General features: G+C 35.3%; 1 protein-coding gene and 2 non-coding genes across 3 annotated transcripts; all 3 read left to right on the forward strand.

Moving 5' to 3' along the window:
* The first annotated feature begins 623 nt into the window (after positions 1–623).
* On the forward strand, positions 624–13,795 carry LOC104908697 (betaine aldehyde dehydrogenase, chloroplastic). Its single transcript, XM_057396326.1, is given in 17 exon segments — positions 624–811; positions 5,595–5,737; positions 9,241–9,321; positions 9,406–9,554; positions 10,360–10,449; positions 10,538–10,661; positions 10,753–10,818; positions 10,919–10,985; positions 11,126–11,202; positions 11,342–11,455; positions 11,539–11,616; positions 11,971–12,011; positions 12,013–12,051; positions 12,053–12,118; positions 12,213–12,273; positions 12,385–12,491; positions 13,350–13,795. Coding segments are annotated over 17 exon segments (1,494 nt in total). The 5' UTR covers positions 624–702; the 3' UTR covers positions 13,432–13,795.
* A 5,303-nt stretch (positions 13,796–19,098) lies between these two features.
* Positions 19,099–19,295, forward strand: LOC125492091 (U2 spliceosomal RNA). The gene has a single exon (XR_007268538.1). It is a non-coding gene; the product is annotated as a U2 spliceosomal RNA (small nuclear RNA).
* A 1,466-nt stretch (positions 19,296–20,761) lies between these two features.
* On the forward strand, positions 20,762–20,921 carry LOC125492199 (U1 spliceosomal RNA). Its single transcript, XR_007268643.2, has one exon. It is a non-coding gene; the product is annotated as a U1 spliceosomal RNA (small nuclear RNA).

The raw sequence follows: 20,921 nt of genomic DNA on the forward strand, positions 1-20,921 counted from the left end.
CGTATGATCCACCATTACATTATTAATTCAATTTTACTCCCTTTCCCTCTCCTACTTTAACCCCTTTTTATTTGTTTATTTAACTTAACCCCTTTCTCTCTCCTACTTTACTCACACCATGCCCCACACAACTTGATTTTCCTTGATATCCGTAGGAACAGTAAATGGGAAGATCTTTAGGAAACGGAGGGAGTATTTCTGATTTAATCATATTACTTATCTTTATACTTCCTCTGTTTCTAAATAAGTGCAACACTTCTTGTTTTCACGTTTGCCAATGCATTATTTTAACTATTAATATCTTCAATTATCAATAAATAAAAATTATATAAAGTTGATATTAACAAAATTCACATTCACACGAATCTAACAAGATCCCACATGACTATGTTTTTCCTAAAATATAAATCACCAAAGCTAATTAAAGTTTAAACTGTGAATAGTAAACACTATGCAAATGTTCCATTTATTTAGAAACAGAGGAAGTATTAGATAGTGTTAACAAAATAGACTATTTCAAAAGTGCGTGCTACAATTTCGGTTGAATAAGAACATTTCGAGTAGCCACGTATAATACCCACCTCATCATCATCCACCAAAACCTCACTCTCTTCTTCACTCCATTGTTCTCACTCTTTCTCTCTCCTCCTTTTTTTTTCACCTGTATTATATTGAATTTGTTCTACTGTTTACAAAAAAGAAATGTCGATGCCAATTCCTTCCCGCCAATTATTCATTGATGGAGAGTGGAGAGAACCCATCAAGAAGAATCGCATCCCTATTATCAACCCATCTAATGAGGAGATCATCGGTTAGAACTTTTTTTTCTCCTAAAATGTAATATTTTGAATTAGAAAGAATTATGGTCGTAAGGCAAATGTTAACGGGTAGTTTCAATGATCTGGGTGTTAATTCATAGTAACTCGTGAAAACCGCTCTATAATTAAGTTATTGTAAAACCACGTTTTTATAGTGAAGCATTCTATGTGATGAGGGGTTTAAACATGACCTGATAAATTATTGTAAGGGGCGTTTGGTTCATATAGTGGTTTGAATTTGGAATCAGGAATGAAATAAATGTGGTATAGGTTTGGAATTTGATAACTAATACCATGTGTTTGCAGGGGCGGATCCAGGATTCTAGACCAGGGGTAGCGCAACTTTACATTACTAGAAACTCAAAAAAAAAGTTCGTAATTACTAAATTCAAAATGTTACAAAATCCTAAATGTTACAAAATCCAAATACAACCTTGAAATCAATAATAAAAGAAAATTACAATTGTTCACGTCGGGTCCTCAAATTTTGGAACCGATTTACAATCGCATCAACTTCTACATCACAAAACAAATCTTTTTCAAGAAAAGTAACTAAACAATCATTTAGCAATCCATCTCCCATGCTATTTCGTAATTTATTTTTGATCATAGTCATAGTAGAGAATGCTCTTTCTACACTTGCAGTCGCCACAGGAAGAATTAACACCAACTTCAAAAGCAAATAAACTTTTGAATGAGTTTCATGTTTTTTTGTTTCAACAAGCTTTATAGAAAGCTCATTGAGAGTCTTCACATTCCAAAACCTCTCATCATTTCGAACATCTTCAATGAAGTTATCCAATGAATGTTCAAAAAAGAACATTTCAGCACTTGAAAATTCATTTGGATAAAACTCAGCAAGCCTTAGCAATTTTCCTTTATCATATGATGCAAACCGATTAGAAGGATTAAAGCAAGACATGCAAATAAGTAATTCCTTACTTTTCTCACTAAATCGATTTTCAATTTCTTGCAATTGTTGATCAATAACACTTAGAAAAACCTCAACCCGAAAATGATGAAGATTTGTCACTTGTGAAGTATTACCACGAAACATTCTTCTCCCCGGTGCAACATACATTCCCTCCATGTTCAGAATCTCAATGTCATGTTTTGTCAAAAAGGAAGATACTTTAGTCATATGAGTATCCCATCCACCATCTCTTAGCTTTTGCAAATTCCTCTTAGTCACATCAACCAAAGTCATAGCATTCACAATATCTTGATCACTCTTTTGTAAAGCCAAATTCAACTCATGTGTGATCCCAAAAATAGATGTCATCAAGTATGCCACAAAAACAAAATCAAAAGTCATCAACAAATTAATGATTGCACATGCTTTGTTTTTGTCGGCCTTTTCAATGGAAGATTCAGCAATAGCATCAAGTGACTCAAGGATTGGACGATATAAATCAAGAACATTCACAATTGTTTTAAAATGAGATCCCCATCGAGTGTCACCAGGCCTACTTAAAGATTTCTCTTGATTCAAACCAGTGCCAGATTCTATTTCACCCGAGGATAAAGCTTCTACAACACGTGTTCTTTGATTTTGTCGAAGAAATTCTTTTCGTTTAGGTGAACCACCAACAAAATTCAACAACAATGGAAGCACATCAAGAAAAAGCCAACTACAATCAGAGTTTTTCTTGGCAACGGCAACTAGTGTCAATTGAAGTTGGTGAGCAAAACAATGAACATAATATGCTTGTGGACACTCATCAGTTATTAGAGTTTTTAGACCAGCTATTTCACCTCGCATGTTACTAGCACCATCATATCCTTGTCCCCGAACTCTAGAAAGACTAAGAGAATGCTCCATAAGCAACGATTCAATTGCCTCTTTAAGAGTTAAAGAAGTGGTGTTAGGCACATGAACCAAACCAAGAAAACGTTCATTCAATCCACCATTTCTATCAATGTATCGCAAACAAAGAGCCATTTGTTCTTTATCAGATATATCTGCGGACTCATCAGCAAGGATAGCAAAAAAATCATGACCAATTTCATCAAGCATGACTTTCGTTGTTTCTTTTCACAAGCATGTATGATGTCTTTTTGGATGCAAGGAGCAGTCATTTGGCAATTTCCCGGAGCGTTTTCCAATACAACCTTTTCAACATCAAGTCTATCTTTTGCATGAAATTTAAGGAGTTCAAGGAAATTGCCTTGATTCAAAGAATCAGAATTTTCAAGATGGCCACGGAAAGACAACCCTTGAAGTAATAAGTACTTCACACATTTAACAGAAGCTTCTAATCGCTTCCGATAATTGCTTGCCATTTCTTGCGATTGATTACTGAAAGCAGATGGAAGACTATCCTTTTGATTTTTAAAGTCAGCAAGACTCGTCATGGCTTTATTGTGAACACTCATATGTCCACCAATATGCTTATTGAGTGCATCTGGTTTACTCCAAGTTCTAAACCCCTCACTAACAAAAGCATCAGAACCTTCATTGTCTTTCTTAAACAAATAGCAAGCAAAACAAAAGGCAGCATCTTTTTCCACACTATACTCAATCCAAGTGTCATACTTCTGAAACCAAGTAGGATTGAAGCGGCGACTACTTTTCCCAAAATCTCTAAAAGGAAAGTCATGCTTTACCGGTTGACAAAGTCCTCTATCAATATAGAATCTCCTAATATAATCTCTATCATCATTATGGAAATCACTCATATTTTTCCTCTTTCCCGGATCTTGAGGAAGACTCTTAATTTCCATTTCTGTTAACCTTTTCAAAGGAGTTGGGATTTGAGACCTAGTGTGTGAAGTAGCTCCAAGTTCTAAGTCTTCATTTTGAGATGGAGGATTAGTACTTAATGGAGAAGAATTTTGTTGACTTGGTTGAGTGGGAGGAATAGGTGAATTTGAATCAACTTGATTTTCATTAGGTGTTCCTTTGGAAAAAAAGCTTGAAATATCCCTCCCTTGTTTTCTCTTCATGCTTCTGAAATATAGATTTTCATTCACTAATCATTCATTCCCACAAGCCACAACTACAATAATAATAAACTAACAAATTCCACAAATTCCTAATTTCAACACCATATGATATATCATATATCACTACCAAACTTCCACAAATTCAACCCAATAAACAATCATACTTCACAACAATCAATCAAACTTCCACAAATTCAACCTAACTAACAATGGAAAAAACGACAATAATCAATCAAAATTCAACCTCACAACTCACTACTCACAATCAAAATTTCAACCCAAAGTCCACAACAATGAACAACCAAATTCCACAACAATGAACAATCCACAAACTACTAATTCCACAAATCCACATACCACAATTATTGGCACAATTTCCACAAATTCTGAAATTCAGCCTAAAAGAAAAATTAAAAAAACTGCCATTCTGCGGTTCTGCCAACAATTTTAGAGGAAAAAGAAAGAAAGTTACCTGAATGGCTGAATGTAGTGGCTGAACGCAAACGCCGGAAGCCGGAACTACTGTCGCGGGTCGCCGTCACTCTCGCCGTCGCCGTCGCTACTGTCGCCGTCGCTAACTACTTCTGGAGAGCCGAGCAGCCGACTGCCGAGGAGATTCCGAGAAGAAAGAAAAAGAAAGTTAAGACTCAGGGGATTAACCGATTAAGATTTAAGAATCAATTAAGAGGAGACTCTAATTTAGGGTTAGATCTAGATTCTAGATTATAATTCGCAGAACAATAAACTTACCATTTTGAGGGCTAGATCTAGTTTCTCCGACGATACGACGACCGAGACGGTACGAATACTCCGGCGACTGGAAATTCGATTTTCCGACTGGCGATTGGCGAATCCGCGAATGGGAGTTGAGAGTTTGAGATGAGAGAGAGAGAGAGACTGAGTTTGAGGAGGTGAGAGAGTGAAAATTCCAAATGAAAAGCGCCCTTTTTTTTTGCGATTTTTTTCCGCTTTTTTGAAATTTTTTTTTTTTTTTTTTTTTAAAAAAGCAGGGGTAGCACGTGCTACCCCTTGTTACCACGTGGCTCCGCCACTGTGTGTTTGGTTCTATTTGAGAATGAATTTTTTTTTTCTTTGAAAGTATTGGTACGAGCCAAACTCACCTCTTCCGAGTTTCCAAACCAATGGTATGAGTTTTGCTCATTTTAAACCCATACCTCATACCAAAATTATATGAACCAAACACTTCCTGAGTAGATGGTCTTAGAGCACCTCCAATGGCAAATTTTACCCTCCCCATATGGACTCTCTCTCCTCAAATGGGGCTCCCCATGAGTGGGGTTGGTTCCCCATTTAATGAGGATGCTCAAGTTTTAGGGGAGGTGCCCAAATGAAGAAAAGGTGGTGGGGTATATAATAAATAGATAAAATATTGGTGGGGTATGGGAAAGTAGGAGAGAGAAAAGGTGGTGGAATATAGGAAATAAGAGAGAGAAGATAAATGGGGAGGTAGATGAGTGGAGGTATGTGTTTCAAATTTGAGTAAGGTAAAATGGAGAGGTAGTGGAAAATGAGGTGGACAAATAAGGTGAGGAGAGAGAAAAAATGGGGTGCCCCATGAATGGAGGTGCTCTTAGAGTGCTCCCAATGGTTGCCTCCTTGTGGGTTATGAGGAGAGAGAGCATAAAAGTAATATTAGTTTATTAAGAGAGAGAAAAAATTTGGTCAAGAAATTGATGCCGAGCTCTTCATGATGAGGAAAAAATGGTGGGGTAGGTGAAAGAGTGAGATAGTAATAAAATAATTAATGCCCACAAATTATAGGGCAACCACTTATATTAAATTTTACGATTCGTGAAAATGTGGTTATAGGTGATATTCCGGCGGGAAGTTCCGAGGATATAGAGCTTGCGGTGGCGGCCGCTCGAAGAGCCCTTAAGAGGAATAAGGGAAGAGAGTGGGCTGCTACATCTGGAGCTCATCGTGCCAGATATTTGCGTGCTATTGCAGCTAAAGTATGGAGACTCTTTTGTCCTACCCTCTTTTTTTGTTTACATAATTCAATTATTATGATGCTGTTTGGTGATGATAATGTTGTATTGTTGAATAATAATGGCTGTTTTTTTATTGGGGGTGGAAGGTTTTGGCAAGATATATGCATGTTGAAGTTTAATTTGAGGAATTTTTAATAAGGGAATAGTGTCAGAATTGGGAAAACTCCTGCGTTGGGTTGTAATGTAATCCTACCGTCTCTGAATGTATAATTGAGGAGAGGGAATGAGTAGTTATGAATTGGGGTTGGGTCAAGTGGTGAGTTTCCTATCTTCCACGGCGAAGCATCTGCTTGGGATTTAAGGGACAAAGGGGTTGGGGTGTTTGGGTTGTAATCGACCTCTGGGTTGGGGTTTGTGCGAGGACAGCTTAGATGATTTCTTCTCATCTTTTTATAAAAAGTTACTCCATGGCGGGTAAGGTAATTTTATTGAAAAAAGAGGGAGAAAAATAGGTGTGATGAGAATTAAGACTTAAGATTTGAAAGGTAGCTGGTAGTTTTATAGTATTATTGTTGGATGTGATCGCTACTCGAGAAAAGGAAATGGGTAAAGTAGTTTTTGACATCCCAAAGTGGCAAAATAGGTAATGTATTTTGAGATGAAGGTAGTCTTAATATCATGCTTCAGTGTTCAATGGAGGGCTAATGAATTATCTGCACCAAATGTTGTGTTTAAAACTTAAATGGTTACTTTCCAGAGTTCAGTTCCGTTGGGTTGTATGTGGAAGTGCGGAACCAAACCTAGATAATATTAGCATCTTATATTCTTATTCTTGACATTTGACACTCTTTTCCCTCTCTCTATCAGTCTATCTGGGCGGCGAATTGGGTAGCTTTACCCACTGTTTGTCTATTTGATCATATATATCAGTCTTAATAATGGGGCCAAACCGCACGATCTTCGAGTAAGGAGGTGATTTGAGATCATTCAATTTTATAAAAGAGTATATAGGGTAACACATTGCCTGATTCCCAGTCCGATATTACCCTCTAAGATTTAGCTCCATCGTGCAATACTGAAGATAGGAGCAACACTTTCTTTGCCTAGACACTATACAAACTAATTGTGGGAAGTACAATTCGTATGTATGCCTTTTGAATCATCAGTCTTGCAGTCAGACTGTCAGAGAGTAATGTATGATAGTATACATGTGAGTATGTGATCTAAAGTCATTGAGGGAAACTGGGGTGGTGGTGATAGAATGGTATAGTTAGAGTTTTGATTCCTCTGAAAGGTAAACGTGGTACTTTCTAATCCTCTTGTGAAGAGATTTGATGGATTGGGTTTGCAATATATCTACTTAGAGAAGGCGGAGCTCTTTAGGAAGTAAATCTGAAAGAAGTATTTTTTAAATTTGACCTTAACAGTCAATTAAGAAGAGAAGGTTGCTGTTTAAATGTTGAAATATGATACACTTCTCTTTTTTTTTCTGGTTATTACTATCTGTCCTTGATTGGCTTTGCTCTATGTTACCTACACTCGGGTACTCGTGTTGAAGTGGGTACGCGTCCAAGTGTGTGACTCGGGAAACTCATGAAAAGTTCCATGATTTTGGCTCAAAGTGTTGAAGGCTTCAATACCCATGTTGGTGTGTCAAGGAGTTGACACGGGTAATTGAGGTCAAATGAAGAGTCCAAGTAATATAGGATTTGCTCTAAGTGAACCATTGTGTCCATGTAAATTTTGTTACCAGATTTGAGAAGATACAAAGTTCTTTTAGGCCCTATCCATGATGAGTTTTACCTGAGTGAATCATTGTCCATGGCGTTGAAGTGAATGTGTACTTGTGAAATATATGACCTGATTTGAGAAGGTACAGGTGTTCTTGGGTCTAAAGTTCTGATTGTATTTGATAAGCAATGGCTTGTGTTTGTGTATGCAATCATGTACTGGATATCTGCTCCCTTAGTGAGTACTAGGACTGTCTTAATAAAATAGTTGATTTCATTACCAAAAATATAAGTTTACAAGCTAAACAGTTACAATTCTAACAGAACAATCACCTTAACCGAACTAGCAGCACTAAACTAAATTGCAAATCATTATGACTAGGTCCCCACCTTCTAGGAAAGGTTGAACCTAGTCACTCTTGATTGGAAGTAAAGCGCTTACTAGAAGGATCTTAGTTCATGAGTTGCTCTATAAACAACTATAAGTCTATATAACAATCACCTCATACACTGTCTCACAACTCTTACGTGACTTGTTAAAGATAACATCATTTCTCTGAAGCCAAATCAAGTAGAAAGCTTCAGTAAAAAATAACATAAGCAAAAGCTTTGCTCAACCAGAAGATATTCTTTCAGCCTTCAACACATTTTTCCGGCTCAACCTCCAGTCTCATACATTGTTGTTAGGAAGCTCTAACACTTGTACCTAATTTGTATCATTTCTTTATACAAAGCTCTTTTTAGTAAAAGAACTTTAAGAACATTAACCTTTTTGTGACCTTTTTTTGTAAATCACCGCCTAAGCTTCAAAATGACCTAATATGACCTTGAATTGATCATCAAATTGCCTTTTAAGGATGATTACCGCCATTACTAGTGATTTTGTAGCAACATGGTGATCAATTAAAAAGCAGTGATCTATAAGAAAGAAGTCATAAAAGATTGGTGTTTATAAGCAACTAGCTCCTTGACCCACACGATGTACAATTTTATGTTAATCTAATTTTATTTTCTTTTCGTAATGGTGGTAAAGCAATATAAGGGGTGGTGAGAAGGTTACTAATCACGGTGTTGAAAAGGGGCGAGGAAATATTGTGACATATGCTAGGCGATTGTGTTCTAATAATCCTAAATTGATACAATATTAATTTGTATTTTTCTTGTTACAAGCTGCATTTCTTCATATGCAATAATATTTTAGGAAAAAAACCTCTAAGATGACTCATTAAGATTGAACCAAATTAAGTTCTCTTGGGAACTAAAGTTACTCCCTCAGTCCCTCCGTTTCTTAAGGATGAGATGAAATATATCTTGCAATTCTACCCTCCTTTATTGTGGTTTCTACAAAAAAGAATATACAAAAAGGTTAATTTAGGTATTTGGTTAAGGAATTGCCTTGTTCCTGGGGTTGTTGTTTTGAAAACTTAGTATAGATTTTATAAGGTACTTATCTATTCCAAATTTCGATATAAAAAGGGAATTGGTGATAAAATTTCCTAGCTGCTACTATTATGTTACTGGCTAAGTAAGAGTGTTTCTTTGAACATTTGCTTAGTGTGAACTTTGGAAATTAGACATATAAACAAGGACTCAGTGTTGAACTCGGAAGCGTAACTAAGACCCATTTTGAAATTTCTTTCATTTTTGGTGTAATTTGACGTGTTCAAGTGTAAGTTTGGATATGCTTCTTCATGATTGAGGTGTATCTTGGGTTGAAACGTTGAATTCGTAAGACACAGAATGGGTTTATTTCTTTGGTCAAATACATATCTGATTCTGACTTTTCCATTTCAGGTGACAGAAAGAAAAGATCATTTTGTTAAACTTGAAACGATTGATTCTGGGAAACCATTTGATGAAGCAGTGTTGGATATTGTGAGCTGATGGTTTGAATATTCTCTTTTTGCTTCCTTTCTCTGCATTAGTTCTGAGTTCCGTGCTTTGGTTCTCATGTTATAGGATGATGTGGCCACATGTTTTGAATATTTTGCCGGTCAAGCAGAAGCCATGGATGCTAAACAAAAAGCTCCCGTCACCCTTCCAATGGAGAGATTCAAAAGTCATGTTCTCAGGCAGCCCATTGGTGTTGTTGGATTGATTACCCCATGGTAATTCCTTTCACCTGAACCTAACCTAACCTTCTTCTTAAGGAGGTTGGGGAAAAAAGTGATAAAAGGAGACAAAAGTTTGGAAAGAATGCCAGAACATACTTTCATGTTTCATACTAGATTTTATCATTTGATATTTGATTTTGTTGAAGTCATATATTTAGTGGTTTATGTGAATATATTATCTTGATAGACAAATGAGAGAAGGTAGGCTATCCGCTATAGCCTATAGCCTACAAGACATAAGCTAGAGCTTTATACAGAATTATAGACTCGGAGATATTCAGGTAATTGGTTGGGAGACAGACTTGTTCGATATCAAATGTTTTTGAGAAAGTAAGATGGAAGGGAAGTTGGTGTCTTGATGATAGCTGACATAGCTTAGATTGCTTGGATAGTCCACCCCCAACCGCATCACCTCCCCCTGCCCCTCGACTTTCTTGCTTTTATGCTCTTAGTTTGTTGTGCAGACTGGAATCTCTTCCTTCCCTCTAAATATTATGTTATTGGGATTTGGGGCTTAGCTAGAAGTGTTAGACAAATGTCCTATCCGAAGTTCAATCTAGAAAAAGGCTATTTATAGAATATTTGCATGTATATAGCTCAAAATGAAGCATAAGTGTATTATTTTAAAATGTCGATATATGGGTCAAAATGAAGCATAAGTGTATTATTTTGGAGTGTCAACTATTGTGTATTTATCACGGATACTGCACGAGAAATTAAGAGATTAAGTAACCTAGTCCAATTGCAATGTTTTTACTGTTACTGCCTTACTGATGATCTTTTCTCCCCCGTATTGAAGGAATTACCCACTTCTAATGCTACATGAAAATCGCTCCAGCTCTTGCTGCTGGTGTACAGCTGTACTGAAGCCATCAGAGTTGGCATCTATGTATGTCTCATATCAAAGCCAAGAAACTTCTCCTTCTATGCGACAGTATGCTTATCTCAGATAATTGTTCTTTCTATTTTTTGGTTTCAGACTGCCTAGAATTTGGAGAAGTTTGCAATGAAGTGGGACTTCCTCCGGGGGTGTTGAATATTGTGACTGGATTGGGTCCAGATGCCGGTGCACCGCTAGCAGCTCATCCTGATGTTGACAAGGTTTTACCTTGCACTGTGTGCTTTAGTTGTACATTCTAAAAAGTTTGAGGTTCATATTGTATTGTAGGTGACTGTTATTTTAATTAATTAGGTTGCATTTACTGGAAGTAGTGCCACTGGCAGCAAAGTGATGGCTTCAGCTGCTCAATTGGTTAAGGTGAGTCACAACACAACTAGTTAGTGAAGTAGTTGTTATTCTAAATCTTCACTTTTTATGATATGTGTGCCACTGTTTTTAATATTTAACTTGATTGCAGCCTGTTACATTGGAACTTGGAGGTAAAAGTCCTATTATCGTGTTCGAAGATGTTGATATTGATCAAGGTTAGTTGGATCAGACAAAATGTATTGCTTTAGTTTCTTGTAAATCTTTTCTTAGCGAATCAACTTCTTTCTGATTGTTATTCATCAGAGAAGCTCTTTCAGTTTGATATTGTGATATGTTGAAATATGCAATTGTGCAGTTGTTGAATGGACCATGTTTGGCTGTTTCTGGACAAATGGTCAAATATGCAGTGCAACATCCAGACTGCTTGTGCATGTGAGCATCTACATACCATAGAGTTCTGCAAGCAATTTAATGAATTAAAAGTAGTTACTGATTTTTTCTTAATATAAATGTCTACTAAGAAATATCCTTTTCTGGTTTTGTACTATTCGTTTTTAAAAATCATTTTCAGGAAAGTATTGCAGCTGAATTTATTGATAGGCTTGTAAAGTGGACCAAAAACATTAAGATATCTGATCCATTTGAGGAAGGCTGTCGACTTGGCCCTGTTATTAGTAAAGGGCAGGTATAAGAAAATCTTTTCTAAACTTTAGCTTTTACATTTTGTTTAGAACCAGAACCATCTAATGCTTACTTCATTTGCTTCAGTACGATAAAATTATGAAGTTCATATCAACAGCCAAGAGTGAGGGTGCAACTATCTTGTGTGGAGGTTCCCGCCCTGAGGTAATTCTAGTGCATCTTTTTTGTGACTATACCAGTAGGCAGTAGCACAGAGTTATTTGGTGAACCAAATCAAAGTGAATAAGTATATGTGGGGTCGATAAACATTTTGACCAAGTCGATATGCTTATTTAAAGTTTGGCAAAGAGCAGATTGAAGTAGCATAGTTCTAATAGTAAAATTATCTTTTGTGCTTTAAAATTGCTAATTGTAAACTGCCTATTAGAGAATCTGTTAATGGTATCTTTTGTTAAACTTGCTATTACTAACTGATAATGACTACTGTGTTTTGCTATGAGCTAACTGTGAAATACTAAAGCCAAACAAGGCCTGAATTTTTTAATGTCTCTGTTGCAGCATTTGAAGAAAGGGTATTTCATCGAACCAACTATTATAAGTATATCTCCAATCCATGCAAATATGGAGGGAAGAAGTTTTTGCCCTGTCTTATGTGTAAAACATTTAGTTCTGAAGATGAAGCTCTTGAATTGGCAAATGATACAGAGTAAGTTTTACTAACATTTTTCCGCCTCCTTGAACCCAATCTTTTCGTATGCTTTAAAAAACTTCTTATGTTCATCATGGTTTGTGATTCCTAGGTATGGTTTAGCTTCTGCTGTGTTTTCAAAAGACCTTGAAAGGTGTGAAAGGGTATCGAAGGTGAGAATTGTTTCGCCAATCAACAAATCCATACTTTCCACACTCCACATAATTGATTAAATGCTTTTCGCTTTGTCAAACTCAGCTAGTTTTTATCTCTATTTCTCGCAGCTTTTGGAATCTGGAGCCGTGTGGGTTAATTGCTCACAACCATGCTTTGTTCATGCTCCATGGGGAGGCATCAAGCGTAGTGGTTTTGGACGTGAGCTTGGGGAATGGTGAGTCCATTCTAACTATTCTCATCCCTAATAAACACAATTACAAGTTTCAACTACATTAAATTTATTTCTCATCACTACGCTTCCTCATTTGAGAGATTGTATCAAGAACCTAGCAGGAGACAGTAGTGTTCGAAAGACTATGTAGTCCTTCCAAATTAATATACATTTTCAGGATATCCTGAAAATGTTGTCACGTTTCTTCGTATAGTAATGGCTTAAGATCAAATAACCCAATATGCCACTAAAAATAAGTGATGGGGAAATGATAGAAAGACCTAACTACTAGAGAGTATCCTTGTAAAAGCAGGCATGTTCTTGATTACGAGAGCTGGGACCAAACACTTAAGGGCAATAGGGTATATGCTTGGATTGAGGGTAATGTATTAAGGGAGTAATGGAGACAAATGAAGAAAATGAGTTATGACGCTGATCGATGCATTTCCCCAACATTATAGGGGGAAGGATCTGTGATTTAAACACTTCCTTAAGGTTCAATATTAACCCTGAGGATCTATGACGCTATGTCTAGGTTTAAAGATAATCATTCTGAGAAGTATGCATGTTAGAAAGAGGAACCCTGTAAGTTTAAACCCTTGAAAAGGCTGCAAGGAGAACTAATTAAGTACTACCTGTCTAGTAGACATTGTTGCCATTAGTTTGATAGTTTCTTTCAAATAACGATAATTCATGTAGCTGTAGTCCTAAATTGAGCAGAAAGCACAGCAAATTATTTTGCATAGTGTGCCCTGAGAAAGTATATTATTGCCTTTAGTTAACTGAAACAATAACAATATTTGTTCATTGTTCCCGCAACCATGCTCGTTCCTGAATGCGTACTGTGTATACTTTCTACAGGGGTATCGAGAATTACTTGAACATCAAGCAGGTCACGTCAGATATTTCTAACGAACCATGGGGATGGTACAAGTCTCCTTAAAGCTACTCTCCTATAAGAAACTTTGCACGAATGCTGCCGTTGTAAAGTGAACAGTGGATAACTTGAGGATCCAATTTTGTTCTTGAATATATGTGATTGAATAAAGGTGGTTTGATGTTGGAGTAGGATTAGCAAATTAATTCAGACAATTGAGTTTGACCATGAAATCCTTGTTTTTTTTCTAGATTCATGGCATATTAAACTTGTTTGCTACTTTTATTTGCGGATTACCATCTCCTCTAGGTAGGTTACTGAAATTGTGTCATTTCTACTGGTCAGGCAGTTACCATGTGCATAGTTGGTTTATAGCTCGAGAGTGATCTTATTATATTTTGAATACAAGTAATTTGTTATTTCCTTACTACTAACATAAAGAAAAAAATATATATTGTCATAATTAAATACTTAGGAATATTCCTACCCCGGTAAAAGCGAGATACTTAGATCAGTCTATTAGGTATTCATATAGTTTTTCCGTTTCTTTTTATTTGCAATTTAACTCCTTGACACACAATTTAAGGAGAAGAATAGAGAAAATATATGGACAAATTAATCAAAATAACTTAAACACCGATAACAAGGATGAGTTAGGATGTCAATAGTAAAGAGAAACAGACGAAATATATATCATGACACAAATTATTAGAATACGGTTTAATTTTAACATAATTAGACGAATCCAAAACTGAATTTTTCCAACAAGCCCGTTTTATTTTACTCTAACTCAATACTATGTTAGTCCTTCCTTCTCTTTCCCTTTGTTTTCTTCATTCCCGAACTACAATAGACAATTTCAAAAAATAACTCGCTAGTCTTACTGAACGGATCAAACTAGTCACTAAATAGATTAAATTAATCATTAAATGGGTTAAAGAATGTCATTACTGAATAGATTAAATCGGACACGAAATATATTAAAATGAACCCTAAATAGATTAAACTAATCACTACATTGAAAAAGGTAGCATGTTCTTTTTATTAATATTGGGCTTGCCATGTCTAATTTTAAATTAAAATTAGACAGTCTCTTACAAGATCAATTGATATCATGGTAATCTTGTTACCATAGCTCATCCGATGCTATTAAATTATCTGTTGTGAACAAATCTCAAAACAAATGTCATGATACACGTTCTGGTAATAGCGAATCAAGATCAACCGGCCAAATTCTAAAGACTTATGTCTCTCTAAAAGTATTCATCGTGCATCTTTTGGTCAAAGTTCACAAATTTTAATAACATATAATCACTTTGTTTTTCTTTTTCTACATTACGTTTTGCATTCAGATTTTTGGGAATATTAATTTCAAACTTTTTAAAGGGGAATTTTCAACTAAATTAATGTAAAATAAGGAGAAAAAGTAAACAAAAAGTAATTTTTGGTGGAAAGAAGTGAAAAACAAAAAATTACTACCTTTTTTTAGTTGCAAAAATGTCTTTTTACACAAATATTAAGGAAAGAGGAGAGTATTTTTGCCTCTTCTTATTCTGTTGTTAAATTACAAGACTTCACTATTTACGACTTACATTTATCAAGAAAATGGGTGGATACCTTGATGAGTCATTTGGGTCCATCTCCATCAGGGATGTGGGATGTTGTTATAAGGTTCGTGTTGATATTTTTAAAATATTAGTTTTCTCTAATTTTTAGTTTTTTTTTGTCAAAAATTACCTCATAAAATATATTTGTTTGCGTAAAAGTGCCTTATAAAATACTTTTTTTGCGAAAAAGTACCTTGTAAAAGGTTTTTCTATGTGGAAAGGTACATTTTTCCTTTGAGAGTTAACCAAACTCTACGACATTGACTTGGTTACATGACTTACACGTGATCGTTAAACCAACCCACAATCCCTATTTTTGACCCCCTTTTAAAGATTTTACCCCCAATTTCTGCTCAAAACCCTGGATTCTATCTCCTCGTCGTCTCCTTCTACTCCTTAACTATCCATGGAGTTTGGAGGTGCTAGGGAGGTGAATCCATAGCAGCCGACGCCATTGTCGCTTTTTGGAGATCCAGACAAAACGGTGGATTGAACCTAATGTTAGATTGTTTCATATTGATGATGTGTGTTTTTTTAGGGGAGAATTTTATTCCATTGATCATTGTACTCAACTAATAGCCTCTTGGAAGCGAAATACCGAAGAAACCAAGAATCGTTACAAATTTAAGAGATCATGGTTTTATACCCTATTTACCTTATAGGTTTTACATGGTGGTATTAGAAAGTACACAGACACTATCGATGATACACAGGTAACACGTTAAGTTCCGCAAGGGTACTAGACTATTAGTAACAAGTATTGGAATACTCGATCTTTTCAATTGTTTGAGTTGGGTGTTGACACTGGTGAAACTAGACAAGTTAAGGATATAGGTAATCGGGCTACTGGTAACAAGTATTCCCACCTAGAGATCAATTTTTAGCAAGAGAACGTCCTCCATATATATTCGAGAAACATCATCATCTTCGGCCCATCCATTGGTCCTAACCCAATCCCGTTCCTCTTCACCAAGGGAGCAACACCAGGGTCTTGAATACTTATATCTTAATAAGTGAAAGGTAGAGGATTATTTGAAAGTGAAAAATACATGTTATATAAATCTGAGTTATACAGTACATTCATTGTCTCTTAGGGCATGTTCTCCCCAACTTATTTTTAGTTCAGTTCAGTTCAGCTCTGGACAATACTTTTACTCTTACATATCACTATTCACTTCAATTAAGTTTAGTTCAATTCAATTAAGTTCAGTTTTACGCCGAAGAGAACAGACCCAATGTTTATTTCTTCTTCTTCAACATGTACATACCTCTTTTGTTGGCCATTATTTCCACCCAAGCTCCTGGTTAATACACTTTCATCTATGTACTCATCAACATTATCAACAAATATATCATAATCAGTCTCATCCTCATATTCCCATCACTTAAGACTACATCACTATCATCCTAATCAGAACCATCAAATGACCCAATATCACCATTTATTGACCCACCCTTTGTTGATCCATTCTCACCCTTTGATAATCCACCATCACCTTCTACAATTGGATTCTAAATAGAAAACTTATTCCATTTAGCAGATCTAATGAGTTGAATGAAACACTTGAAGGGAAAAAAAATTGGAATATTAGGGGAAAAGGTTAAAATTAAGATTTTATCAAAACACACTTGCAACTCACATGACCTGGTTAACGCCCGAGATCTGAGTCAAATACCTAACTCAGGTGTAAGGTAGTCTTTGACAACAAAAAATAAATTATCACGTAGTTTTTCCACAATTTTCTTATTAGGTAGTTTTTCGCAAAAAAAAAAAGAATTTATAAGTTATTTCTTTGCAATAAATCCTTGAGTATATCACCAAAAACAACCTTTGGGCATGTACGATTACACTTTCTTAAAGATGTCGTCTGTCCTACCGTGCTATGGACGTCTGAGAATATGTCTCGATGATACAAAAAACCAACACCCATAAGCGTTGAGCACTAACTATTAAGGAGCACCAAGTATGAGAGAATTTGCAAAATCGGTTGGGAAGAACATAATAATATCTACGTAGTTAGAAACTAGAAAAATAGAAAAAAACATATTAAGATATACGAATTTTTCACCCTATGACATTGAATAGTTTTGTTTTTCACTATGCACACTCCCAGGCCACTTTTCAAAATTCACCATATGCTCCTCAATTACTTTAGAAACCGCCATATGTCCTTAGTAACTAATCATTATCAATTTATTTTTATCGTTATCCATGATTTTGTTAGTTAATATTAATTAACCTGTAATCGACAATCTATCCTGATATAAACCACCATTGAAAAACGCCATATAGCCAAAGAAAAAGAAAGATAATATGGAGGAAGAGAGATAAAAAGGGCCATAGTGGGTTAAATAGAGGTCATTTAGGGTTTATCAATGCTATTAGGGATCAGTGACTAAGATGGCGTTTGTTAGTCATGATGGGCGCATGGAGAATTTTAAAGAAATCGAGGAGTATATGGTGAATTGTTAAAAGTTGGAGGGTATATAGTGAAAAGACAAAATTACTTAAGGATACATGGTGAATGCAAATTAAGACTTTTGCTAAAGATTTTTGACTTAGAGGAATCCTTACAATTCTCACAGTTAAAAATTGTTGATGTCATGGTGACCTCAGCTAAAACAGTTGAGCAACAACTTGTTAAAATGAAGGTTGGAATTTCTGCGACATGTGAACCGACGACTGAAATGAAGTTACAGAAGTTCACAAGCTTGCATTGGAAGGGTGAGAGCCCCCATAGTGCCATTTTTTTTCTTTTAATTGTTTCTCTATAGTCAAAATATTTGTTTTTTACAAAAAAAAGTGAACATTGAGTTAATTATATCAATATCTAAATGGAATTAATATCTATTATATAAGCCAAGGAGGGAGCTATGGTATTCCCATTTGAAAATACTTATATACCCTTGATTTCACAAAAAAAAAAGAAAATATTTTCTTAATTCTTCCTCATTTACAAATATGGATAATAGAAAAAGTTCTACATTACCAAAAAGAATTACATAAAAATGTGTAAAAAGAAGAGACACTCAATTGAAAATATAAACTGATGACTAAAATCAATTCTAAAACAATTATAAAAGCAAAGATCTACAAAGATTATTATATCTAAACTCTCGGTTGCAATAAAAATTTCAACATGCATTAACAAACCATAAAAGAATTGAGAAACTTATAGAATATTTATTTTTATTTTATTTTTCGGGGTTCACAATCAATTAGGATAATACATAATTAAAGAGAAAAACATACATCATCAGATAATATCAATTTTTTTTTTATTGAAGCACTACTCACATAGTATGCCTAAAAACCTCAATTACTCAATGAAATTAAATTGAACTACTACTCATAAAATACGCCTGTAAACTTGTAAAGTATATGTATTTTAAAATAAATAAAAAAAAAAGAACCTAGATCATTGTTAAAAGGAGAGTTGTTGAATTATCTACCAAATACAAGATAACATGTCATACCTCAATATAGTCCTTTTGGCAAAACATTACTCTTTACATTGAGCAATGCAAATAAAAAATCATAATGCTCACAATATTCACCTTGTATATTACACTCTTCGGTTATTTTTTTAACACTTTTTGATGTTACTATTAGTATTAATATACTATCGCATGTATCACGTGCATATAGTGTTATTGATATATGAACTGATTCAACATATTCTTTGCTGAAAATGACTTCTAATAAGTTGGAAAAAAAACATAGCCTTTATTGAAAAAACTGTCAACTTAAACTACTAAGATGAGTTTTCGGTGCATGTATTGTGTGCATATAAAAGTAACCACTCGATATTACGAAATAACACAATGAAAAAATTGTCATCGCACGCATCGCGTGCTTAAAAAGCTAGTAGAAAAAGAATGAGGTAAAGGACCTAGTTATTACCACCTATTTACTGAATTTGCTCGATCATTGAGTTAGTTACTTCTAATATTTACTCTAAATAGCACGTGTAAATTAAATTGTAGTAGCTTTTCAAATGACAAACTTCCTAAGAGCAGGTTCAATGTTCATTGCAAGCAGTAGAAACAAGACCCACATTGGACAAAGTAAGAGAGACCATTTTGCAGACTTGTATATAACCTTTCTTCAACAGAATAAGAACTCATACCTTTCTCGGCCTTTTGGCTAAGATCAAGTGTAGTATCTGTTCTTATCAGTTTAATATCTGATACGTGGGCCATTGGCTCACAACGATATTAAATTTATTTTTTAAGGGGGAAGATCCATTACAGTAGCTTGCTACTGGGTTCTTCGAGCGTCGCTTGAGTGTTGCACTATTGCACGGGCCTGGCGCACCCCTCTAAATTATTGCCCAATTTAATTCTTTCCTCGAGAATTTTCACTTTGTTAATTCCTCAATGACGCCTGTTTATTCTTGAAGATAATGAAACCCGATGAGTTTTTTTTCTCTTATTATAGTTTGCACTTTGAATGAAAATTAACAAAATGAATGCAGACAGATGCTAACATTAGAAAATGAAGTTTTGTAATACAGTTAAATGATGTTTTAATCTCAATTTCAATGATAAACCTTCAAAAAAAAAAGGTAACATGTAAGAATCTCAAACTCAATAATAAACCCTCGGAAAGAAAAGGTTCATGTAAAATTGCTTTCTCACAAATTTTATGTAATAAAATAATTATGTCTTTATTTCAAAATAGACTGTCATTAGATCTAATATATATAGAATTGAAAGCATGTTTTTTTTTTTTCTGAAACAATGAGTGTCAATCAATAGAACTGCCTAGCAAACTAAAAGAGTATGTTTATTTTTGTAGTTTTCTCTTTTGTTTGAATAGGTTGTTTTGATTCTCTGTTCTTAGGACATTGCCCCTCATGCACAAAAGATGAGAAATTAAAGAAAAAAAGATAATAGACTATGATTACAGAAAATTGCTACCAAAAAATGTAAAACAAATTACAAAAACTATGGGACAATATTCTTTTGAAAGATTAAACATAAGGTGAACTTTTAACTGTTGAAGTTAACACACTAATCTGGGTAGACTCTATGTAATTCACACAATTTATTTATTTTTTGTCGTAAAACACTATACAAGAAGCAGGGATGGCAATGGGTCCTGGACCCGACCCAGACCCGCTAGGACCCGACCCATTTATAAGGGTCTGGGTCCAGAAATTTTAGACCCAATGAGTCCGGGTCGGGTCTGGGTCCCGAAGAGCATGGGTCGGGTCTGGGTCCACATATGCTAGACCCAGACCCGCCCCGCGGACCCATATACATATTAGAATTTTTTTTTTTTTTACCTAAACTCTAAAATTTTATGAGTTGTGATTTTGTGAACTCGTTAGTGTTGTAACTCCACTAAGAAATGTAACTTTATAAGTTGTAACATTTTAATATTTTATGAGTTAATTCTTAAAATTTTATTTAGAGAATGCTTTGACCATGGATACAAGAACCTATATATACTAGGGCGAAATTTTTTAATTACATATATTAAAAAATGTGATGAAAACTTAAAACTAAAAAGGACCCATTTAGGATCCAGTAAGGACCCATGGACCCGCTAGACCCAGCGGGTCTGGGTCTGGGTCTAGGTGGACCCGTCCCAGACCCGCCCCATTGCCACCCCTAACAAGAAGGCACCGTATAAACGGTTGAAGTATGAGACTTATCTTGATGATGGCATCAAGGAGTGAAGGGTATATAGACTATGAACTTTAAGAATCCCACATCAACATCTGATGGCAGCGTAACAGAGGAAGAAGGCAATAAAACAAGTCATAGAGCTATCTTACAACATACTTACCTGGACGGGGTCTATGGGCGATCAAGAAGGCCCATTGCCTAGGGTGTTGACCTCCATTGCACTAAGGAGGAGCAACACCCTAAGATCTCCCCAAGTGGGAGAGTCTACGTCATAATTTATTTCTGAGGGGGCTTGCGTTCGCGCGGCCCCTA

Source organism: Beta vulgaris, chromosome 7 (assembly GCF_026745355.1).
Source record: "Beta vulgaris subsp. vulgaris cultivar EL10 chromosome 7, EL10.2, whole genome shotgun sequence".
NCBI lineage: Eukaryota > Viridiplantae > Streptophyta > Magnoliopsida > Caryophyllales > Amaranthaceae > Beta > Beta vulgaris.